This window comes from Mauremys reevesii, linkage group 11, assembly GCF_016161935.1.
Source record: "Mauremys reevesii isolate NIE-2019 linkage group 11, ASM1616193v1, whole genome shotgun sequence".
Lineage (NCBI taxonomy): Eukaryota > Metazoa > Chordata > Testudines > Geoemydidae > Mauremys > Mauremys reevesii.
Window position 1 is genome coordinate 66,167,936 of NC_052633.1, and position 25,708 is coordinate 66,193,643.

At 44.2% G+C, this 25,708-nt stretch overlaps 1 protein-coding gene across 9 annotated transcripts in view; it reads left to right on the forward strand.

The window, feature by feature from the left end:
* MYLK (myosin light chain kinase) overlaps nt 1–25,708 on the forward strand; it is a 326,396-nt gene that overhangs the window by 233,616 nt on the left and 67,072 nt on the right. For 8 of the 9 annotated variants that reach the window (XM_039495244.1, XM_039495239.1, XM_039495241.1 and 5 more), the window contains 4 exons: nt 2,487–2,567; nt 2,926–3,785; nt 16,081–16,197; nt 16,954–17,040. In XM_039495244.1, coding sequence (XP_039351178.1) covers nt 2,487–2,567; nt 2,926–3,785; nt 16,081–16,197; nt 16,954–17,040 — 1,145 coding nt within the window. Of the gene's footprint in view, nt 1–2,486; nt 2,568–2,925; nt 3,786–14,572; nt 14,601–16,080; nt 16,198–16,953; nt 17,041–25,708 lie in introns of those variants that run through there. The other variant, XM_039495247.1, reaches the window with a different exon arrangement.

Genomic DNA, 25,708 nt, shown 5'->3' on the forward strand with positions numbered 1-25,708 from the left:
AGGGGAGTGGGAAGTGGGGGAGGGCTGGGGGTGAGGGCAGGGGCTTTGGGGAAGATGCAGAGTAGGGGTGGGAAAAGGCGGGGCTGGGGCGGAGGCCATGGGGAAGAGGGGGGCAGGGGCTGGAGCAGCATGCAGCTGTGCAAGGCACCAGGAAATTTTGTGCCCCACATTTCCTGGTGCCTTATGCAGCTGCATACAGGGCCGTCCTTACCCATACGCAAAGTATGCAGCTGCGTAGGGCACCAGGAAGCGTGGGGCACCAAATTTCCTGGTGCCTTGCGCAGCTGCATGCTGCTCCAGCACCTGCCTGCCTCTTCCCCAGGACCCCCACCCCTGCCCTGTCCCAGCCCCGCTGCATAGGGCCCCAGAATAGCTAGGGATGGCCCTGCCTGTTGGCACTGTCAACCAGGCAGTTAAAAGTCCGGTTGGCGGCGCAGCGGGTCCCTGGGGCTAAGGCAGGCTCCCTGTGGGCAGTGGCGTAGCCAGGTGGAGGGAACACGAAGAGCAATAAAAAAAAAAAAACCGCTGTGATGCTTTTACTCACCCGGCAGCACTCCCTTCACTTGCTCCGGGTGTCTTCGGCGGCACTGAAGGTCCCGCTGCCAAAATGCCGCCGAAGACCCGTAGCGCTGCCGGGTGAGTAAATGCAGTGCCGCAGCGGGTGGTGCCTTTTTTTTATCACTCCCCTGGGTGAGTAAAAAGGCACCAAGAAATTGACAAGGCGCCACTTGTGCTCAGTGGGGGAGCGGCTGCTCCCCTGTTCCCCCCCACCCCCAGCTACGCTACTCCCTGTTGGTCCTGGAAGCGGCCGCCAGGTCCCTGCAGCCCCTAGGTGCATGGGTGGCCAGGGAACCTCCGCGCATTTCCCTCACCCCCAGTGCCAACTCCGCAGCTCCCATTGGCCGGGAACCGCAACCAATGGGAGCTGTGGGCACGAGTGTAGGATGTGGAGCCTCCCTGGCCACCCATGCACCTAGGGGCTATAGGGACCTGGTGGCCACTTCCTGGGAGCCACCATAAGTGCCACCAGGACCCCAACCCTACTCCAGCCCAGAGTCCCCTCCTGCACCCAAACTCCCTCCTGGAGTCCGCACCCCGCTCTCCCCCTCCTCCCCCCCGGTCTAATATATTACCATTATAAAAATATAGCCTCGTGCTGGACCTTTGGTATTGATTCTAACCACTATCTCATACTGTTGTAAGTCACAGAGGCTTGGACCATTGATGTTGAATACTGTAGTATATTCTAAAAGGTGTTTGTATAAACAGGGCCTTGTCTAGGAAAACATTTTCTAGTTCTGTTGAAAAATTGGCCAGGCAAACTCTGTTTAACCTGAGCTACCAGAAACTATTTTAAAATCCATATTTAAAACTTCAGTGCATAATGGGCCAAAAGGGGTTCTGTGGTGGTCTTACTAAGTAAAAGCCTTTTGAAAAGGGAAGAGCTGGGAAAAAATAACCTCTACGTTCACATGCACATGTCCTGAGAATGTTTCCAATGATATACATCATCTTTGTTTAAAAAAAAAAAAATCCATCCAGGAGGAGTTTCCAGTCCAGTTGTGAGTTTCTGCTTAAACTGGAAAGGACCAAAAGTCCACCCACCAATAAAATATCTCTGTGGTCTTTAATCATTGGAAAGGGTTGATTAATGTGGGTTTTTGTTGTTGTTGTTTTTTAATGATAACACAAGGTGCAGTCAGGATGACTGTACTATTGCCAGGGACATGAACTTTAGCACTTGAAGTCTCCTAAGTTAAGTGGAGATGAGCCATTTGCAGCTAGGAGGATATTATGTCTGCTGGAGAAGCCTAGTGGGGGAAGGGAAGCATTGTAATAACTTCTTTAATGGGAGCCATTTACAAAAGGCATCTGTGGCATTCCTCTGCAAAAGGAAGAATAAGGGTTCAGCACCATATATGGTGACACTTTTATGTTTTTTAATATAAACATATACAGGCTGGAGCAAGCCATGTGGATTGAGTGTTCTGATTGGTTGGCTGGGGAGGGGCAAGGGGGAGTGAGACCCTGCTTTTACTGTCTTAGCGTTAGGAAAGTTAAAAGCTTGGATCTGAACATATAAACACTAGGGCAGAGTTGGAAAGATTTTAAACATTGCAAAATAGCCTCGTCCTCTGCCTAGATTTTCCAGCTTTTGTATTTGTTTTTCTTTAGCTTGTTTGTGTGGGGCTGTTTCATTCTTTAAGTGTGCTTTGGTTTAAGAAGGTGGGTGGGAGTGTTTGTTCATTCCATAATGCAAGCAACAGCCAATTAGCAACAGCTTTTGGAGATACCATTCATCCAGACAAATAGTAACCTAAACCAACTTAGCCATCCACCAGGACACTGAGCTCAGAAAAGGAGAGGGACACACTGGGTTTGATGTATTTTAGTGGAACACAAAGCAATTTAGCTCAGGCATCTTATGCTGTTGGGGGTGGGAGTGAGGAATATCCTACTCTTCCAATTTCACTTAAACTTTTCAGGAACCAAGTTGGAGAATGCAGCTGCCAGGTGTCTCTGATGCTGAGAGAAAGTTCAGTTTCCGGAGGAGAAATGCACAGAGAGTGAGTACAGTTCCCAGGGACTTGCATGGGTGGGTTCTATCTATTTTTGCTCTGCTAATTCTCTGGCCTTCCAGACCCAGGCTGGCTGCATTTCAACCTAATCCCCAAATGTGACCCAACAAATTGTTTTCATCATACAGTTGAAGCATATTGTACAAAGCCAGTGTAGAGATCTTTTTTGTTTGTGCCCATATATGGCTCCTGAAGTCATCACTGATGCAATAAACTAATGGAGTGTGCTCCTCTAATCAAACTTCCCTTCTATAAACACATTTCATCCTTGCTCTGAGATTGTTCCCTGACATTTTAAACCAGCCCCTTTCCTGGCTGTCTTTCTGTTTTCTTTTGCTGATCACAGCGGTAGGGAACCAGCCTGCTCTAGAGAACGAAGAGATGATGGTGATCATGGTGCACTAATGTTCGGCAGAATCAGTGGCTTCAGAAAGAGTGGTGGTGACACCAGACCAGCTGAGGAGGAGCAGGAAGACGTTCGAGGGGTACTCAAAAGACGAGTGGAAACCCGGGAGCACACGGAAGAGAGGCTCCGGCAGCAGGAAGCAGAGCAGCTCGATTTCCGTGACATTTTGGGGAAGAAAGTCAACACTAAAAGCTTTTCTGAGGAGGAGCTGAAAGATATCCCAGCTGAGCAAATGGACTTCCGTGCTAACCTGCAGCGGCAGGTCAAGCCCAAGACCTTGTCGGAGGAGGAAAGGAAAGTTCACAGCCCTCAGCAGGTGGACTTCCGCGCGGTGCTGGCCAAGAAGGGCACCCCCAAAGTCTCCTTGCCAGAGAAGGTGCCACCCCCTAAACCAGCCACTCCAGATTTCAGATCTGTGCTTGGCTCGAAGAAGAAGCCACCAGCTGAGAATGGCAGCACCAATACCCAAGCTCAGGACACCAGCACCAATTCTGTGGCTCAGAATGCCAGCACCAACTCTGAAGCTCAGCATGCCAAACCAGAGGTGAAAGAGGAGGAGAAGAATGACACAAACTGTGCACATGGGTGCTCGATGGTAGATGGTGGAATAATTGAGAAGAAAGTCGACAGCAAAGGAATGGCACCATCATTTACAGAGAAGCTCCAGGATACTCATGTAGTGGATGGTGAAAAATTAGTGTTACAATGTCGGATTTCCTCTGATCCCCCTGCAGCTGTCACCTGGACTCTAGATGGCAAAGCCATCAAATCATCAAAGTTCATTGTCATCTCTCAAGAAGGTAATTAAATGAATAACACACCAACTGGATGGCACGTTGTTACATCCACCTCTTGATTAATAATGTTTACTTTATTAAATGCAATGCAATACTTTATTTGAGTGCTATGCCAGTAACTGACTCCAGATGCATCAGTCTTGTTATTTCAGTGGCGTGCACAATGAACAGCATTGTTTGACATGTAGATTCCCCTTTAACAACTTGCAGATTTTTATAAAACTGAACATCTTGCATTCTTGTTAAATGCTGTTTATATTGTTAACAGTGTTTAAGGACCCCGTACATGGTGTTTATGTAAACTGAACTTTAAGGATTTATAACAATGAAAAACTGAATAACATTATTGCTGGTTTGTAAATTTTGATTTAAATCTCATGTATGTTAATTTTTCAGGCTGGTTCTAATTGAGTTCAGACACATGAGAGGAAGGGGGGGATTGAACTGTAAAAAGTTGCTACAACTCCAAATTATAAAGCAGCCTCCAAGATCAGAGCTGAGAGATTTAATTCCCAGTGCGTTTAACTCAGATGTATTTAATTGATGTTATACCACTTGAAATGATACCAATACCATGCAAGATTTTTCAGCATTCCAGAAAACTAGCTTGAAACTTTCTAAATTAATTAAGCTATTTCATAGCTCTGGGAAATGGATCAGAATTTGGCAAAAACCCTTAAAAACAGTGTTGTCAAATTATCAGAATCATTCCTTTGCTATGATCTGCATACTGAATAAACAGACTGTCTTGAACTGGTTTTGCCCAGTATGAAATGGGCTGTTGTCTCTAGTACAACACATTTTGCAGGGGACAAAAATAGGAAAATGTAATATCAGTAACACAGAATGAAGCCATTGTTTGTTGGTTTCATAAGGCACCTGTAGGTATTGTGCAGAAAATGACATGGCCCTATGGAACTCAGCAAAAAAAAGTGATTGTGGTAATAAGTTACTCAGCCTTCTACAGTATCTGTTCTCTTAGCTACGTTTCACTGTATAACTAACTCACAATAAAGAAACTAAATCAGAACCAAAATCCCATACCTAGGTGGTCCACCACGAGCAACAGGTTACTGCACAATGATCTGAACACACAAGCAACTTCTGGACTCCTTTATTTTAAGCCAGTGGGAGCTAGAAGTTTTGCAGAGGTAGCACTGTCTTCACATAGCTACCAGGTTGGTGCTCCGATACCACAGTGATGGGCACAGTGTCAGTAGTTAGATGGCGTGGAAGATGCACCAAGTGCATGACTTCTTGCATGTACCTGAAATGGTATAATAATTTCATTGACAAGCATCAGCCCTACTTGTCAGCGGGTGTGTCTCAACTTAGTGCAGCAGGATGGTGTGTGTATGTAGGTGTGAGAGGGGTTGAAAGGGAGGGAAGCTAGCCTTGAATAACCCTCATCCTGAGCTGAATCCCTGCTTATGCAGAAAGAAGCCCAGGTGGCAGAGATTCAACTCTGGCCTTGGCTGCAGTTAGTGTTTCATCTCCTCCCCACCCCCACCCACTCACCACAACCCAATGCAGAATTACAGCAAACAACCTGACAGTGCAAATCTCTCTTCCAGTCAATCGTTTTCCTGAATTGCACTGGAGCCTGCTGGGCCCAGTTTTACTGTCACAGTGCTCTTTCTGCATGAAGTTGCTTTCTTGCCTGATGGAGGTGGAGTACTAAGAAATATTAATGTTATAAAGGAAATGGGGGTTGTGATGTGGTGGGTCGAGCTAGAAACCAGAACTAAGTAGGGCTCCCTAGGTCCAGGTTTTCCAGGGAGAGTAATGATGCTGATGTTGGCCTGTCAGCTAGCCTGACTGATGGGTTGTTAAAGCCCTCCAGTGTCATGGGGCTGGTGCGGCAGCACTGAGTTGTGGTGCCACATGGCTGATATTTTGTCATGAGCTCACAATAGGGCAAGTTCTTGCCACAGGACTGAAAAGAAAAATTTGATGAGAGGAAAAGTACAATGTTTAGAGATGGCCATGCTGCAAGGAGCAGGAGCTCCGGCCCAGGTTTTTAAGATATTTAGGCATTGGTCTGCTCCGCAGTGCCACACTGAAGTGACTTAGGAGCCTATGACTAAGGCTCTGTCTATACTGCCAAACTGTTTGGACTACGAGGATGTGAATAGCAGTACACACCAAAGTGCTGCTCAGTAACTCCCTGTATGGATGCTGCGGCGTGTACTAAAAGGTTCCCAGTTCAAATGAATGTAGTCCTGTTTGAAGAACGCTTTAACGCGAACAATGAACCTTTTAGTTTGCATCTGCAGTACTGTTGGCAGAGTGACAACGCATCCTTTAGGTGCATGCTGCTATTCACACCTCCATTGTCTGAACTGCGCAGCAGTGTAGACGAGTCCTTAGAATCAAAGTGAATTGGGCCTTTAAGAGTCTAAATCCCACTGAAAGGGACTTAGGTTCCTAAGTCAATTAGACATTGCAGTGCTGAGTGGAGCAATATCTAAATACCTCTAAAAATCAGGGCCACAGCCTTTATGTTCTAGTAGTAGTAATACTATTAGCTCCTTGGTATTCTCTTTAACTTGTTTGGCTTTTGGAAGCTACCCACTGGTAAATTTCGACTCAATATCAGCTGACTTTGGAGCTTGTGGTGGTGGTGGGGATTAAGTTGTGCTGCTGTTCTGTAGTGAGATGCTTCCATGCCCGCTGTGAATTAAATAACTAGAGTTTCGTGAGCCTCGTTCAAAGCAAGTGCCAATTATTTTGGTGTTTTATTTTCTTTTTCCACTAATAAGGGTTTGTAAATATTTGAAGGATGTAAACACTGAGGCCTTGGCTACACTTGCAAATTTGCAGCGCTGCAGCAAGGTGTGAAAACACACCCTCTCCAGCGCTGCAAATTGCGGCGCTGCAAAGCGCCAGTGTGGCTGTACGTTATTCCCCACAGGGAGGTGGAGTACGGACAGCGCTGGGAGAGCTCTCTCCCAGCTCTCTCCCAGCGGCAGCGCTTTGAAGTGCAAGTGTAGCCAAAGCCTAAGACTGGAGAGGAAATAATTAGCATGCTAAAAGGACATATAACTAGCAGCTTCAAGGTAGATAGTAAGAAAGGGCAAATTTAGCTTGAATATCAGGAAAGAATTCCTGACAGTGAGCTCTGTTGTCCTATGGGATAATCTCCCAGAGGAAGTGGGGGACCCCACCACATTTTAAATCCAGATTGGATGTAACAGTAGTAAGTGTACAAAGACAGCGTGGGTCAGTGGACGGGGAACTGGGCTGGTAGTCAAGAGACATGGTTCTGTTCACTGACCTGCTGTGTGGCCTTGGACGTATCATGTCATCTCTCTGCGCCTTTATTTCCCCTCCAACCCTTTGTCAGTCTTGCCTAATTAGACTGTAAACTCTTCAGGGCAGGGACTGTCTCTTACTCTGTATCGTGAGGCCTTGATCTCAGTTTGGGCTTCTAGAAGTTGCCAGACTATAAATAGCAATAGGAAACAGCCCTGCACTGAGGAGGAGTTAATCTAGGTGACCCAATAGGTCTTTTCCATCTCTAGCTTATACTTATTGAACAGCAACAGACTGGGCTGTTTGCAGCTTAGAACTCTGCATTACCATGCTGAAGACCCAGGTCCAGTCTTTGGGACTGGAAGTGCTGAACAAGTAGCCTGCTCCCTCCTGGCACCTTGTCCTCCTGCAGCAAGCCTTTCCGCCAATCTATGAGCAGCATTTAATGGGCTCTGCAGATAATCCTGTTCAGCCGTCCTCAGCTAAAAGAAGGTTGAAGCAAAGTGGAGGAGAGGACTTAATAGCAAAGGGACCTAGCTCACGTTAATGGGCTTATTTCCTGCAAAGCTATTTTTGAGTGCTAGGGTATCATCTGGCTCTCATTGTATTCAACAGTAAAAATCCTAGTGGAAGCAGGATTGAGCCTATTGTCCAATATTTCTCCCTCTCTTTGGAATGTATACTACCCTTAGATTTGATGGTGACATTTTAGTTGATGGCCGTCAGGGGTAGAAAAGGAGATCTCAGAGAGAGAATACCATAAATGTATCCCGATACTGTAGCTTCATTGTGAAGCTCACAGAAGTGGCATGCACCTCGTTAATGAATCAGGATCTAAGGCTGCATTGGAATAACCTACTGCCAGAAGGAGAGAGACCTTTACCTGCCCTTTTGCATAGCACCCTCCTGTTCTCGTTGATGTGGGCTTATTGCTCACAAAGCATGCAGCATCAGTGACACATGAACCTGGCACAATGCCACATTTTTGCTCTTCTGAAACCAAATTAAAACACTCCAGCATTACTGGAAAGCCAAAGAGGCTGCAGCTTCGCTTAAGTTATGTGATCTCCCATGTGGCCAAATTTACCACTGAGGCAATCACATGGAAAGTTAAAGTAACAGGGCCACCTGCCATATGCTAGTGATTTATTGGTTTAGGAATTGCAGGTTAAAAAGTGTGCATCTTACACACACCCAGTCTCTTCTGACATCTAGGTCGTACCAGTCATCTGATTGTTACCACCTGAGCATAACAATCCTTTGGAAGGAACTTCCCCTGCTGCGTTTGTCCCCTATTTGTAATCAGACCTTTCCTCTGCTAAACACCCTTCTACTGAAATGTCTCCCTCCTCTTTGAAGAGGCTAACCCCGTAAGCTCTCCTTCAACCAAGTCATCCCACCAGCTGGCAGGAATGACGGGCCCAAGCAGTGAAGCTTTGAATCTAGATCCAAACTTCCCCAGACCTTAGAGGGAAGCAAACCAGAACACAAGCTCCAAATCCCATTTCTGATTCTAACGTCTCCAGCAAACGAGATAACACTCTGCTCAAGGAAAGCCCTTCAGGCCCTGGCCTTCTGTACTTAGACTGTGACAAAGTCATGGACTAACTCTTAAAAAAGGCTTCCAAAATATTTCTCTAGGTTAAAGTCCATGTTAGCTATAAAAATCCAGAGCCTGGACAGCATAATATTGGACACTATCTCACCATCACAACATACTGTATCTAAGAACACTGGCTCTTCCTTCCATCCCAGCATCAAAACTGTTAACATCATCGCTGATTTTATTTTTCTTATTCAACTTAGGCACCTTCATACTAACTGCCTGCCTCCATGCTGTTAGAGGAATGCTTCCCCAAAGAACAAGCTGCAAGGTTTAGTTTTTTAGGGGTGGGTGCATTTGATGCTTGAGGTATAATTTTTATGGGACGGTGAGCTGGGGTCTCCAATTTTTCTTTTAGTAACAGATTTGATTGGCTGCTATTTGCATGTGGTGGAAGTCACTGCTGGTTTTCTTTTCATAATTACAGTTTGTGCTTTTAAATGCCTGTCAAAGGTTTGGTTGTCTTAGCACTTGGGATGGGCACCTTTCTTTGTCTGTCATAACTTAAAATAAATAAATAACTGATAGAAAAGATACCCAGGAGGTGGGAAATGTTGCTCAGGTTAGACATAAGTACATCTGTGTAGTTAAGAGACATTTGATTTTAGTTCACGTTAAAGTGTGAACATGATCCCTCTTTTTTAGGTGACTTATTAGGGGGAATTTGAAAGTCAGAGTGCTAGATCCTGGATGGACAGATTTGGAGGCTGGATGGATAGCAGCAGCATGGAACAAAATTACTTTGACTGTAAGCTACTTGGGGGAGGGATTATCTTTTTGTTCTGTGTGTATAGTGCCTAGTGCACTGGGATCCCAGTCCATGACTAGGGTTCCTAAGCACTACCACAATACTACTAATAACCCCAAGGCACAGAGACTATTATGCGAGAAGGTGATGAAAGGAGCATTGAAGTCATTGCTGGAGAGGAGAGGGGCAAAATGGGTCTATGTCACAGCTGGGTGCTTTGCCTTTGTAATTAAAGTCTGATTTAGTGTACTCTGCAATTTCTGCATAAGTGCACCGCCACCACTGTGGAATGACCCTGTCTCACTCCCTGGAATGGTTCACAACTGTGAATGCCAACCTCAGGGCAGACTTGATGGTTAGAAGACAGTCCCTCCTGACTGAGTTCACAGTTTCCAAGCAAGCATTTCCTTATAGCATATGATAAAGATATTGCAAGTTAGATTAATACATGTAGCAATTTATAAGCATTGTGTAACATCTAACCACTAAACACACTGTTATAATTCCAATACCCATCTTAACCATCCTAACACAAAGGTGAAACAGATTTCCAGCAATGAATTTGTCATTGCTCAGCTGAGGCCTAAAGCTTTGACAAGAGCTGGTACTTGGTCTGCCAGCATCAGACCCTATACACAACCTTGGGCTGAAGGATCATTGTTTCTACCTGGGCCTACATCAGGTGACAACAGTGCAGCTTGGCATTCACCAAGCAAATATGTGGTTGTGCACCAGAATTCCTGTTGCTTTGCCCAGAACATAGTTCCTTCACTGCTAGTGTTCCTTTCCCATCCCTGGCTCTGGGACAGCATAAACGATTGTTGATCTTGTTAGTAATAAAGCCTTTAACAATTTCTTTGTGACTTAACATTTCTTCTAAGCCCTCCTGTCAATCATGCATGTCTGTCTGCTAAACCAGTGCCTGCCATGACTTTTTGGATAAAATCCTTCCTTTGTCAAAACAAACAAAAATTTTGATAGGATAATTCCACACCTGTACACCACAGATTTTACCTCCCTGCAGGTGCATTTTCTTGTGCCTAGCAAATAACTGCATCTGATGCCCTATATGTATTATTCAAAACACTACAGTTCCTTTGGTATATCTGACATCTTAGGCCACAAAATGTGTAACATCCCGGAATTGACTGGAAACCCATCATCATGAACTAGGACACTCCATAAATCTGAACACTCTAGGAAAGGTTAGAAGAAAAGCAGCTGCAGAATCTCAAAAAGACCATGGCACAGTTCTGCTAAATTATCCCAAATGGTCCTTTTTATGTGTGATTTCCACCTCCATCATATTGTGGTTCCTATTCCTCCAACAAAATAAAATGACTTGGTCTGACCAATGCCTTATACAGAGGTAAAAATCACCTCTTTACCACTGCCCCGCAAGGATCTCCTTAGCCCTTTTTGCCATAGCATCACACCGGGAGTTCATGTTCAGCTGCTTGTCCACAATGACTCCTAAATCTTTTTCAGCATCGCTACTTTCCAGGGTACAGTCCTCCATTCTGTAGATGGTGGCCTGCATTCCTTGCTCCCAGACGTATACCACGGCATTTAGCTGTATTAAAACACATTTTGTTTGAATGGGCATGATCGCTTTGTATGACTGACATATCCTCCTCATTATTTACCACTCTGCCAATCTTGTTGTCATCCACAAATTTTATCGGCAGTGATATTATATTTAATTCCAGAAACTGTCGTACAAATCCCTGCAGAACCCAACTAGAAACACCCCCATTCGATGATGATTCCTCGTTAACAATTACTTTTTGAGATCTGTCAGCCAGCAGTTCTTAATCCATTTAACATGTGCTCTATTGATATTTTATAGAGAGTGCTTTTTAATCAGAATCTCATGTGGTACTGAGTTAAATACCTTACAAAAGTGTAAGTATATTACATCTACACAATTACTATTATCAACCATGCTTATAGTCTCTTCAGAGAATGAAATTATGTTTGTTTGATCAGAACAAGTTTTCATACAACTGTGTTGACTGGTGTTAATTATATTCCTATCCTTTATCAATAGGATCCCATATCAGTTTTTCCATTATTGTGCCTGGTATTGATGCTAGGCTAACCTGCCCGGAGTTTTACCCAGCTCATCCCACTTGTCCTTTTTTAATATTATCACGGTATTAGCACTCTTCCAGTCTTCTGGAATTTCCCCACTATTACAATATTTATTAAAAATGAACATACTCATTCCATTGATCTCCTCTGCCAACTCTTTTAGGATTTTGGGTGCAAGTTATCTGGGCATCAGGGGCGGCTCTAGGCACCAGCAAAACAAGCTGGTGCCTAGGGCGGCGAAATCTAGGGGGCGGCAAAAGGCTGGGGTCCCAGCTCATCCTGCCACTGCGAGTCGAGGAGCGGCCCGTCCCCTGCAGCGGGGGGGGGGCGGCAGGCTGGGCCAGCGGACCTGCCGCAGTCATGCCTGTGGGAGGTCCACCGGAGCCCCGGGACGACTGGACCTGCCGCAGGCATGAGTGCGGAGGGGGCGCTCGTCCCGCGGCTCGGCTGGACCTCCCACAGGCATGACTGCGGCAGCTCAAGCGGAGCCGCCGGACCCGCGAACCGTCCGCAGCCGCGGGAGGTCCAGCCGAGCCACGCGGGACCAGCGGTCCCTCTGCAGTCATGCCCGCGGGAGGTCCGCTGCTCCCGCGGCTCCGGGGCGCCTCCCGCGCATGACTGCTTGGGGCGGCCAAAAAGGTAGAGCCGCCCCTGCTGGGCATGCTGATTTTAAAACGTTTATCCTGAGTGGATGATATTTAACACCCTCCTTAGTTACTAATGGATTAGTAAGAACTTCATCATCTGATTTGAGTTTACTCCCATGGGAGATAAGGAGTCGGGGGTTCCCTGACTAAAAGTCAGGACAAGGAATTGGACACAAGAGGTGGTGTTTGTTGGTTTGTATACTTGTTGTGTGTTCTGGAGCTTGCTGACTAGAGCTTCATGGAAGCAGTGCAGCAGCCGGAGGTATTTTGCTACGTTTGCACTATTTTGGTTAAACCACAAAATCCTGAAATAGGCCCAAAACCCCAGAAAGAGGTTTTGTATTTAAACTTGAACCTCCTGTAAACTGTCTGCTTACATCTTCCTTAACCCTGCCATAGCACTACTACAGAGGTCCCAGTGGTAGTCCCTGAAAATGTCTCCTCCAAACCATTTGTATGAGCTCTATTGCATGTGCACTATCCTCGGTGGCAGTGGTTCTCCATAGTGCTGATGTGCAAGCTGTAGGGTTTGTCTCAATTGGCTGATTACTGCAAACAGATCTGAGCAGGACAAAATTCATTGTGAAGTTGTTCACTCAGCAGGGATTTGTGAAGTGCCAAGATTCAAAATACCCAGCTGGAATCACCAGGCTGAGCTTTCTCAGAACTATGAGAAAATAATCTCTGTGCAAGAGGTCAGGAAGGGCTTTTGCAGAGGAAATACCAAATACTTCATTGGAAGACATTTGGTCTCCTAGCCCAGGGAATGGAATATAGCCCTCAATCACTGAACACAGGCCTTTTGGAAAGTTTTGGGGTTTGTGTTTCCGTCCCTGTTGAACCCAATCAGATTTTTTTGTTTTTGTAGTTAAGGACTGTAGTGAGGTGACAACTCACTGGCGTGGCACCTCCTGCTGGTCATCTCGGGAATTCGCTCTTTTCCAGCATCTGGAGCACCCGCTGCAGGCCGGTGTCTCGCCTGCCGCTGGCCCCATGTCCCTCCCAGACCCCGGTGCCCTTTACCTTGGGGTTCTGCCCCAGCAGTACCCCCACACTCTGGGTCTCCCCCAGCCCACTAAACCCACCTTGCCTCAGTGGCTACTGCCAGTCATCATCTAGCCCCCACTCACTGGGGCAAACTGCAGTCTGTAATGGCCACTCATCATTGGCAAGGGGTTCAGACCAGCTGCCTCTGCCTAAGCCCGGGCAGCAGCCTCTGCAACCCCAGTACCCAGTTTGGCCTTTTTCCAAGGCCTGCAGCCTGGGGATTTGCCCAGCTGGAGCTCGCCAGCTCTCTTGCCTTTCCCCAGCCCTGCTCTGTTCCCTGTACCCTGAGCTCCCAGGCAACCAGGTCCTTCTCCCTCCAAGGCTGGAGAGAGGAGACTCCAGCTCCTGGCCCCCAGCCCTCTTGTAAGGACCAGCTGGGCCCTGATTGAGCTGGCCACAGCTGTGGCTGCTTCCCCTCAGCCTAGCTTGGCTGCTTTTAACTTTTTTCCAGCCACAGCCCTCTCCAGGGCTGCTTTCAACCCCTGTTCTGCAGGAGTGGGGCAGCCGCCCCACTACAAGGACATATAAATGTTCAGTGTTAAATTCTATAAGCAAAGAGGGCAGACCAAAACCTAGACACTACGTGAGAAAATATGTTCCAGGAGAGTATTTCCAGCATACAGTAGGTAGCTTAGTTTATAAAAGAGGCAATGAGGTTTCGTGGGTGGAGTACTGGACTGGGAGTCAGAAGATTTGGATTCTGTTCTCAGCTCTGCTACAGACTTGTGTGATCGTGGGCAAGTCACTTCACCTCCTCTGTGCATCTCTTTCTCCTCCCACCCTTTACCTGTGGTGTCTAGATTGTAAGCTTTTCAGGGCAAGGGCGATCTCTCATTGTGTTTGTACCGTGCCTGGCACAATGGGACCCCAGTCTTGGTTGGGGCCTGTAGGCATTACTGCCCTACAATTTACAACAGGCAAGGAAACCTCACTTCTGAGAGTCAGATCCTTACTCACACTGGGTAGCACCTTAATCCATGAGTGATCCTATTGATTCCCATGGGACTACTGAGCTAGCTAACGAGTAAAGGTGGCCCTTTATTACTGCCCCTATGTTAGTACTCTTACTCCATTTATTTGCTGAGCTGTATTAAGTGAAAATTAATGAGTAGGAGACATGACACATGCTAATTAAAAAATGAACTTGGACTCTGCTTTGCATTTGGTACATTTAAACGAGCTCTAACCAGAACCCCAGAACTGCTAATAGAAATACAGATGTTTTCAACTAAAATGATGAGCAATGAAATAGTTAACAGTGTTGATGTTTAAATTGATAGCATAGGGCTTTTCAGTCTAGCCTAGCTGAGATGAATGGAGCAAATGACACATCTCAGAGCTGTTGAGCAGTTACATGAATGACATAGCAGCTTAATTCAACTCTTGCAGTGGACCCTCAAGCTCATCAGTTATGAATGCTATTGGTACCTATTTCTTCAGTTGCTGTGAGACTGAAAGTTGGTGCAACAAAAGCATTTCCTTGTAGCTGTACAAGGGCTGGATTTTAAAAGCATTTTAACGAAGATTGTTATACACCACGTGGCACATGCAGCATTGTTACTAGAAATCCTGAGGATTAGTGTATAGCTATTACTTTAATAACGGGGAATGATCTGTTGGTCAGGGTAGGAACTTTCTATTTGTATGTTGAATAGGGAAGCATTTTTCTTAAGGAATTAACTTTCTAAAAGGATAAATGACATATTTTCAGTGTTCTGTACAGCTAACTGTACGCCGTTTTAGTAAGGTGTGTAACAATCCACCTTGTATGTGTCTGTTTCCTAGTTTAAGTTTGAATAATGGTGGTTCTGTGAGCTAATATGTTATCTTTTTGATGCAAGTTGTAGAACTCTATGAATTATTTGAAATTACTCTTAATATCCACTCAGACTTTGTCTATGAATTAGAAAAGACGACCTTGTATGTCATTGCAAGCTGCCTGTAAGAGCATTTTTTTAATGCTTCTCTTCCATTTGCTGTTCGTGCTGCATGTGCCCAGAGTTGGACTGAGTAAGTCATTGGTACAGCCTCCACCTATTGGAAACAGACTCTTGGATCACAGAAGAATAGCATGTTTTAAATAGGAAATTTGTTTCCCTTGGGTTAGAATTCCATGGTCACAACAGAATTGAGGTGGAATCCTGCATTCTGTCCCTGTGACCCGATTGAAACCAAGTCTTGTACATTTTCCTCTAGGAATGCATTTGCTGCAGCAATACCTTTTGATAGTGTTTGATGTATGGCCCTTTTTCTTTTTTGAGAGCTACCATTACACTTGTTCTTTGAGCCATGCCAACAAAATGAAAGTGACTTTTGCAGTATTATTTTCAAGCTTAGGTACCTATCTTAGGTTACCCATTTTCACCCTTGGATACTGAGATGAGACCAAACCAAAAGCCTGCATCTGATCAATTTGAAGAGGTCCTGTTGTCTGTAGTCTTAGACTGTAAGCTCTTTGAGGCAGAGACCATTTCTTTGTTATATAGTTGTACAACACCTAGCACAATCTGGCCCCAGTCTCAGGTGGGGCCTTTAGGTGCTGCTATAATACAAATAATTATTACTACTAACAAAGGTTTGTATCTGGCTCTCGCATGCATCTGTACCAAAAATCCATTTTAGGTGCCTCAGTCCTACTTTTGAAAATCCAGAGTAATTTACTTAATTCAGCCTTCATATATAAGATGTTCATCACTCCAGTGAATTTGAAAATTGGCCTCCTAGTTTAATGAAACATATCTTCCAGCGTAGAGACACCAACAGCATTTAAGGAACTGTGATATCCTACAGAACTCAGCATTGCCAGTACAGTTCAGCCACTCTGCTCCATCACTGCTAGCAACATTGTGCTTCCGGAATTTGCAAAATGCAATGTCCCTCTGACCTCTCTTTCCTTTGTGTTAGGGTCACTGTGCTCACTCACCATTGACAAGGCCTTTCCTGAAGATGTGGGCCAGTACAAATGCATAGCTGAGAATGCAGCAGGGAGAGCTGAATGTGCTTGCAAAGTGTTGGTGGATGGTAAGTACTTTTTCTGATAGGGAAACTCCTTCAGTAAAACTCCCTCTATCTGTCCATATGTGCTGTTTCCCAATCCTCACTAAATGGCCAAAAATAGCTGCCTGCTTCCTCCGGGCATTCTTTCTGTGAAAATTGTAACTTAATCCCCACAACAGACAGCCCAAGCAGAGAACCAGCAGGGAGCTGAGCAATGGGACTGCTTTGGGGTCTAATCCCTCTTTGTTCCTGCTGCCACTGGGTTTCTAAAATGATTTTAGAACAGTTAGTATAGAGTATTGCTGGGCCTATGAGGATTTGCCTCTCTAAGCTCTCTGCATTCTGTCAGTCCACGTATAGGCGATCTGAGTTTCTTTGGTTAAAAGCCTCCTTTATGCCCCTCCATCTTGAGCTGTGCAGAGAGCAGCTCAGGCACAACCCCCCTTCTTCTCATTGGTTAAGAAAGGCTGGTCATCCTTGGCATTGTCCCCTTTAATTGGAGCAGTTAACTGTATCAGCTTTGTCAAGTCCCCAGTGCCGCTGCTTCTGAACTGCAGAGAGCTCATCTTCCTTGTTGGTCCCTCTTCTCTTTGGAGCTTGGCGTTCCCCAGCAACTGTGAGCAGTAAATCCTGTGTAAACAATGTGCAAACCAACAGTTTTCCCCAACTTTGCAGGAAGACCAAAAACAAATTTATGATGAATGAGGAGGAGATTTTTCTCCTCCCCCTCAATTCTTAAATAAGACGAATATTTTATTATTACTTTTGTTTTAATTTCAGATCCCTCACCTACAAAGACCCCAAAGTCTGCTGAGAAGAAGACCAAAAAGCCAAAGAGCTCACTTCCCCCTGTACTTGCAACAGAGAGTAAGTGGTGTAATGATTTAACAACTTCCTTTTCACTGCAATCATGAGCGCTTGAGCTTCGGTGGTACTTCCTGTGTACAAGCACAGTAATGAAGGCAGGCAGCTTGTGTTGTTTCTTTAACCCTTCCATGCAGGTCATGCGAATTGGGAGTTTGTGCCTTAGGGAGAATGGAAGGGAGAGGCAACAATGTTTGACACATCCCACTCAGTTCCCATCACGATACAGTAAACTTACCACACAGATTCTTTTCTGACTGCTTTCTAAAAGGAACTTGGAAATTCTCAAGAGGTTTACTGACACTGCAGATTCAAGGCACACTTTATTTCCTGTATGGAGAAGAGAGGGTATTGCAGGTGACCCTGTAACCTGAATAAAATGTCATCTGTACCATAGTCTGCTCAATTTTTCTCCATTTGAGTTGGATTGTCGGGTTTGTGCACTATTTGTTTCAAGTTAATAAGGTTCGGTTTGTTGGAGCATTAATTGAAATGACAGTTGTCACTAGCCATAACCTGGAAAAATTCCTAGTGTATATCAGTAAGATACACTACATTTCTTTGCAGTAACAACACACTTGCGACTCTGCATATATCAGCAAGGTTAAGGAGAAAAGTGCCAGTGTGGTAATATACAGTGTTTTATTTCAGGTGGCATTGCTGTATTTAAAAGGAAGAGTAGCAGAACATATGGTGTCTCCCTGAAATGAACCCAAGTTGTTTAATATATTAGCTCTTAAAGAAGCTGTAGAGAGAAGATTCTCTTTAAATGGAAAAATCGTGCCGTCTTCTTTAAGATGTTTCCTTGTGTAAGGTGTTTCTGATGGAGCCACAAAATAATATAATCATCTGTTTTAAAAAAATAGTCTGCTTTTCTGGTAAATGGAGTACTTACAGCTTATTGTAGACTTGCCCAATACAATTTGATTCTGCACTGTAAGTATAGTAATGAACATCACCTTTTGGATTGTTGATGCATAACAAGGCTGTGTTTACCATGTAACCTCAAAATGTGTTGTCATGATACACACTGTGCATGAATTCTAAAAATGTACTCTAAGTGCTGCTCCCTGCCTACAGATAGGCGTGTTCTTCTTTAAAGGTGACTTGCACATTACACTGTACCTACCAAAACACAACAACTTGAGGTTCCTTCCCTTAGTATTCAATCCTGATCTGTGTGCAAGTTCACATAGCACCATGGCCTTCCATGGAGCTACACTGCTTTACACCAGCTGAGTATCTGGCCTTAAAGTGAATAGGAAGAGTTAAGAAGGACCATCAGCTTATACTTTACCTTCAGTAGAAAAGAAATTTACAAGGAATTGGATGTTCAGATCCCTTTGGCAGCTTTGAACATCTCAGACTTAAGTCTCACGGGGTGTGTACTCATCTTCCTGACATTCCTGTTGATGTTCCTCTGTGGTGACATACTTAATATAAAAACCAATTCAGTAGCGTTTACCATCTCAGCCGTGGGCTGAAATCCCGCTCAGATAATGTACTAGTAAGCATCATTGCCATCTGAAAGACAATGGACTTAATGGGGTGTGGGTGGGTGGGTGTGTGTGTGTGTGTGTGTACTTTGTTAAAGGATCACTGTTACAACTGTGAGTGTCCTTCAAGAATGCCAATAAAGTAAGAGGTCCCAGTCTAAATAGGTCCCAGTCTCTTCCGGGCCATGTTGCCTCCTCAGTCCTAGACTATCTGTACCCTGCCTGTAGCTGTATTTTTGGGTTAACTCTGTGTTATTTGCATTGTTTATGGGTTTACTTGCAAGTTTATTGAAAAGTAATTAAAAAAAAAACCATCATGTCAAAGGGAAATGTGCTAGTTGGTCCAATTTTACGTGAATGTCTGTATCTGAACATAACGAATGTCCCACTAGCTTTGATAAGTGGATTCCTGGCCCAATGACTATTAATTGTCATTCATACTGGCAGGTAATAGTCATTCATGAAGGCAATGCCATTTGATCAGGTAAAGAGAAAGTGAGCATGATGATGTACCCGGGTAGTTAGGATACTTGCCTAGGGACACCCAAGTTCACATCCCTGTTCCAATGACTAATTATTTATAAAAAGTGGAAGAGCTTCAACAGGAGAGACTGAGACAGACCCACACCAAAATATCCCATAGCCCAGTGACAAGGATGCTCTCCTGCAGTGTGTGAGTTCAAACTTCAAATTCCTTGGGGACATCAGGCAGAGTGAAGAATTGAAACCTGGGTCTCCTACACCTTAGGAGAGCACCCTAACCACTGGAGTAAAGATTGTAAGAGAGGTTCTCCTAACATGGCAGCAGTTGTGGAATGAAAATTACAGTGGTCCAAGATCAAGGACTTGCCTCAATCCTGCCCAGTGTTTCATAAAAAACACCCTGTAGACAAAGCAACCAGTGACATTTTTAATATTGATGATATGCTGTTCCCTCAGAGTGCTACAATTGGCCAATGTCAACAGCCACCCTCAACGTCATGCATCTCATCATTTGGTTTAAAAAGAGTGTGTCATGGGTTCCCTATGCTCCTGGAACAAGAGCCATTTTCTCATTTGGTTTGATTCTTCACTTCCTCTGGCCTTGGTTTGTCTGGTTACACCTGAACAAAATGCTAGCCTGTAAAATACTACCAGATCAGAATAGTGATGTGTGTGGAGTGAATGCAATACATGTCAATAAGCACACAAGACCCTGGAGAATAGGAAGTTTGCCGAGTTTATGTACAGTTCCTTGCATTGCTGGAGCAGTCACATTGTCAATGGATAATGCATGGGCCACCAGTTGAGAAGCCACCAAAAAAGATGTGGACAACTAATTCCCATTAAAATTAATGGGAATTGGGCATGCAGATGTCCAATGTGGCTTTGAAAATCTTGGTCCACATCTTCAGTGTTTTATGAACTTTAACTAATCCTCACCCGCCCTATCAAGAAGAATGTTGTCCTCTGTTATGGAGTGTCAAACTGAGGCAGAGAAGTTTAAGACTACCATTTTCAAAGCTGACTAGTGATTTTTTTGGTACTCAACTCTAATTGTCCTTAAAGAGATGGATTCTCAGAGAGTAAGTACCCACTATTTTCTAAAATTGAGGCCCCTTTAAAGTGTCCTATGTAGGGAGTCCAAAATAATTAGTTTCTTAAAAGTTGCTTAAGTGACTTGCCCAAGACCACAAAATGAGCCAGTGGCAAAGGTGGGACTTAGAATCCAAGTCTCCTAACTCCCAGGCCTGTGCTCCCTTGGTCCACTACATCACAGTGGCTTTCCAGAGTGAGCTGATTTTAAAAATTATGAAAAATAGCTCTTGTCCCAGAGCTGGTTTTCAGGGCTGAACATGTCTGCTCTCTGAAAACATTACCTTTATGAAATACCAAAAGAATCAACCAAAAATAAACGTGTGATAACAGCTGGAAGCGGTTGCAGAGGGTTTGTGACTGAACCAGGGCTTAACAGTGCAACAACACAACTCCATTCTAGTGGGAACAAACTGCATGCAGCTCACAATGAGTAATGCAATGATCCAGACACTGATTCATTCTGAAATGGTCTTCTAGAATTTAACACCTTCGAAACCGAGGTATATGAGAAGAATGACACACTTGTGAGTGTCTTGAAAGAAATGCCTGCTATATTCTGTAGGCATATTTCACTGCACCGCTTTAAGCTAAATATTAAGGAATGGTGACTAACTCTTGTCAGCAGATGAAGTAAATTCCATTAGGTTGTATTGGATTCTCCCATCTCAACTGCACGTATTACACCTCTAACTCCCACTTACACAATACATGTTGAAGGGATGATTTAACACAGAGATTAATCCCATCAGGTGCAACTTCTCCCTCTGCTCAGTGAAAAATGCATTGTACTGTGTCAGAAAAAATATCCTGTGTATTGATTTTATTGATTTATTTGGAAAGGAACAGGCCCAGGAACAGGAACTACAGTATTTAAAAGTATTTGGTATCCTGCCGAAATAAATCTTTATTCCTGCTACTACATGAAATCTGTTTGATTTCACGTCAGACAAATGTTATGCTTACTTTTGCTGACAGTTGTTAATAAAATGTCATCACAACACTATCCAGGACAAATCCTCTGGAAGGCTGTAGCCTTATCTTACCAGATCTGATTTCTCAGCATCACTGTTGCATGGATGGAATGCTGAGCAGCGGCATCATTGGAAGACTATGTCATAAATGTAAATGTGTCAGAGGTTCTTTATCGTGTTACATATTTATCTCCAGAGCAGGGAGGATTCAGAGCATTTTAATTACTGTGGAAAAATCAGCAGTCGGTGACCAAGTGATTAGCACATAGTTCTGTTAGTTGCTCTTCAATAAAAAAAAACAACCCTTGTCTGAGAATCCAAGTCTGTAGGAGCCATTTTAGGTAAACGTCACATTAAAGAGCCAGACTTGACATGTCTGGTTTGGGAGGTATTATAATCAAATCATAAAACACTTCAGTTTATTCACTGTTATCCATTCCTTGTCAAGATGGAATGACAACTTTTGTTAGTTATTACTATAGTGTAAGTACAAACCATGGCCACTAATGCATATTTCTCCCTTATGAAATGAAGTGCTTCCACATCCATTTGCTGTGTCACTCTTTCAAGCTCTTTTACCTCTATATAAAATTTGCCCAGTTACAGATTCTTTCTTCTTCTTGTGAGGATGGGGAAACTAACTGGATCTGGGAAATCAGATACCCCTAGGTTAGGACAAAATTATGCAGGAAAAATATCAAACCTGGTATTTTGTTGTTCCAACAGGCAGCAGTGGGAGATCTGTGTGTTTAGGGGATGGAAAATGTGTTAGCAGAGATGTGTGCATCAGAAATGGATGTAGGATTTTGCCCTAAAGAGCAAATCCCGTGCCCTGTCCAAGTAACTGGCCCCAGGCACTGTGCAGATACAGCAAGGGGTGGAGGAGAGGACAATTCTGTTGCAATGAGGATTGTCTTCACTCCCTAAGGGAGTGGGGAGCATTTTAAGGGTCCAAGTAAGCTTCTTCAAGCTGCTTCCCTCGCTCCACCCCTTTTCCCAGGATGTTCATGCCCCACCCATTGCATGCTGACATGTAGAGTGTTCCCAAAAGCAGGGCTGTGTTCTGGGCAGTAACTGCAAAGCATTCAGCACCGTATCTTGTACGTTGGAATAACCAGTTCATTGGCCGGGAAGCCTCTTTCCCCATAGACAGTGGGACTGGATTTGTTCCCAGCTGAAATCTGCTTCCTTAATATACACAATGAAGAGGACACTGAGCCGTAGCACTTGGATCTGGACCTGAGCTTCCCCAAAGCTCCGGGCATTTGGAGCAGAAGTTTCAATTGGGCACACCTGGGTTTTGTGAAACTGAGAATTAGTCAAGCGTCAACTAGCTGAAATAAAAGAGCATAAGAGACTCAGCTTGTTGAATCTTTAATTAGTGCCTTAGTTTACAATAGAGAATCCAGTTAATGTGTATATATAAAACAATAGAGAAATAGTCACCTATTGTGTAAGTTATTCCTCCTTGATGCCTTGTTCACTACCATCTAACTTATGCCAGGTATGCTACTTGAATCCCTGCCAGGTTACTGTACAGTTTATGCCATACTGACATTTTCTAACTGAGTGAACACTGGCAAAGAGCAGTATTTTCCATGGGCTTTGCTTATAGTCCATCCTACATAACTGCATGTTGCCAGAAGAGGAGTGACTTTTATTAATTGTCCTACATGAAGAAAAATGAGAGCATCTGTCCAGAAATATGTTTTTTGCAACATAGGGCTGAACCAGAGAGATGCTACACACTGTAAATTTCCAGTGAAATAATCTAGTAAGCATATGAGAACTCGAGAATGAAACAGAAACGTAAGACAGACTAGGTTTTCAAAAACAGGAGCCTAAAGCTGGGCTCCTAAATCCATTCTTAGGGCTAGTCTACACTTACCAGCTGGGTCGACGCGGTGAGTTCAACTTCTCGGAGTTCGAACTATCGCGTCTAATCTGGACCCGATAGTTCGAACTCCGGAAGCGCCGCGGTCGACTCCGGTACTCCACCACTGCAAATGGCGGTGGCGGAGTCGACCTTGGAGCCGCGGACTTCGATTCCGCGGCGTCTGGACGGGTGAGTAGTTCGAACTAGGGTACTTCGAATTCAGCTACGCTATTCACGTAGCTGAACTTGCGTACCCTAGTTCGACCCCCGCCCTTAGTGTAGACCTGCCCTTAGACTCCTTAAGTGCTGAACACCTATCCACTCTTGCCGAAGTCCCTCAGAGCAGCTGAACGCTCCACATTTTTGAAAATCAAGCCCCATATACTTTGGAGTCTAAATATCCACTCAAGAACTTGGCTTTAGGACCTAATTCTGCAAGTTCGGCCATGGCATCTTAGCACCACGTCTTACATAATTGAAGACGATGAGGGTTGTAAGTGTTCACAACCTCCTGGTATGTGAGGAACATGAAAACTACAAGAGCCCGACTTCTCAACCTTGCTCCCACTGAAGTCAGTGGTAAAATTCCCATTGATTTCAGTGGTGTATGGCCAGATCTGAGGAGCCTATATTTCTATTTCATGCTTGGTTTCTATATATTTACTAGCCTTGGTTTAATGTGTTGTAGGAACAGCCTGTGTCCTATCAAAGCTATTTTGAACCAGTCTTCTCATCTACCATGTCTGTTAAGAAAATAATGTCTCCTACTATATTTAATCTTCTGAATAAAAGAGGCTCAAGAGTGTGTCTTCTCTCTTCCCTGGGAAAGTCTATGTGAATTTCCCCAGATTTCTTAAGGGAGGCTGGTGAAAAAGTAATGATGGATCTGACTTTAAATGTTTTAGAAGCTAAATATGGGATTTTCCATTGAACCAGCTGGTCGTTTTTAATGAGAAAATAAAAACTATTATAGACCTATTATAGAAAAATGTTACCCTACTCTCTGGCCTGGATGGCAAATGAGTTATTCTGTCTAGCTTCTGTTTGTCACCAAATTTAACTCTTTGATTACTAAGTTAATAAGCATTTGTCTCAAAAGGTTGTGAGAAAATTGCTGCTTGAGAAATTGTGAACCTGGAACTGTTTAGTTTTCAACCCTTGACTACTGTTTCTGGACTATTGGGCAGGTTCTCTTGTCGCTGCTCTACTTTCCTTTCCAGCTATTTCTGTATGTTCTTGTATCTGTGCCATGGGACAGCAATACATTACAGTACCAGAGGACACCGCATTATAGTCTAATCTTATACTCCACATTCTCCAGTGGTGACTGGGTGTTGTAGGCATCTATCTGTCACCAGACCACAGGGGATATGAATCTCTTACAGCCCTACCTAAAGAGACTTGGGCCTTTAGCTTAAACTATTAGCTGCTTACGTTGTTAGGTCAGGAGGTTCAATCCCTGGTTCAATCCTGGTGTGTCAGCCAAGATGGTGGTCGTAATGTTTGCTTTTTGAGTTCTGTCACTTATTTGATATATTTTTGTATTTTAAAATGTGATGTTCTTGCATGTTTGATGTAGGAGATAGAGAAGGTTGTTCAGTCTTTTGTATTTTAAGAGATGAAAGGTTGCAGTGTTTCCATTGGAATGTATTTGTTGCTGACTGATGAAGAGGTAGAAGGCCAGCTATTAGATACCGGGTGTTCCATGCCACTTTCTCTAGTTGATTATAGCAGTTTTCATCCCCATAACTTTGCTTAATTGGGTAGGGAGTGTCTCTGCCAGTGCTTTCGTTTCTTGTTCTTTGTCTTCTGTTCTTAGCAGTTATGCATAATTGCTAATGTATTGTAAGGGAGCATAGATGATATTTTAATATAAAAGGTCAGTGGAATTACACCAGGAAAAATCTGGCCCAAGGAAGGAACAATGATCTTTTGTCTAGTCGTGGGACTTAGAAGATGTATGTTCAGTTCCCAGGATTGTATGTTCTTGAAGACGGGGACTGTTTCTTACTATGTATTGTACAGGCCCTAGCACAGTTGGGCGTGGTCTCAAGACTGCTATGGGCAATTCCAATGTCCTACTGAGTAACATTTTTACACTTGTTAATGCAGTTTCCTTAGCATCTGTCAGTGCTAAATGCAATTTATGTATCCACTGTAGATTGAAACTGTAGCATAGCAGATTCCCAACATATCTTGAAGGGGGATATGAGACTGACCAAAAGATCCTTTTACTCCTAATAGCTAGAGAAGTTTCCTACCCAAGTTACCTTTTGCTCATTTCCTTTATTTCAGGGAGAACATGGTCCCCAGATATTAATCCCTGTGCTGGCCAAGGAGAGGTGAAGACTCTTATGTATTTAGGGCTACCATGTGCTGCTCCGGGAGGATCCCTGGGGAAGGCATTGTACCTTTAAGGAATCATAAGGGGGGGGAGGTGGAAGGTTCCATGCTGACATCTCACCACACCTGTTTTCTCATGGTGTGGAGAGTCTCAAGATTGTAGCCCCTGCTCCTTCCTCACACTGAGCCACGATTGGATTACGTCCTGCGCAGCTGTGCATGGAGATGTGTCCTACACTGTACTCTGCTGCTTGTATGCATATGATCACGGTACAAACACATGGCAAGGGTACTACCTGTACTCTTCCAGCATGTGCTGAAGTCCATCCCTATTCAAGGCAGCTCTTAAGCATGTGCTTAACTTTAGGCATGTGCTCCAGGCCCATTAAATCAGTGGGACTTAAGCA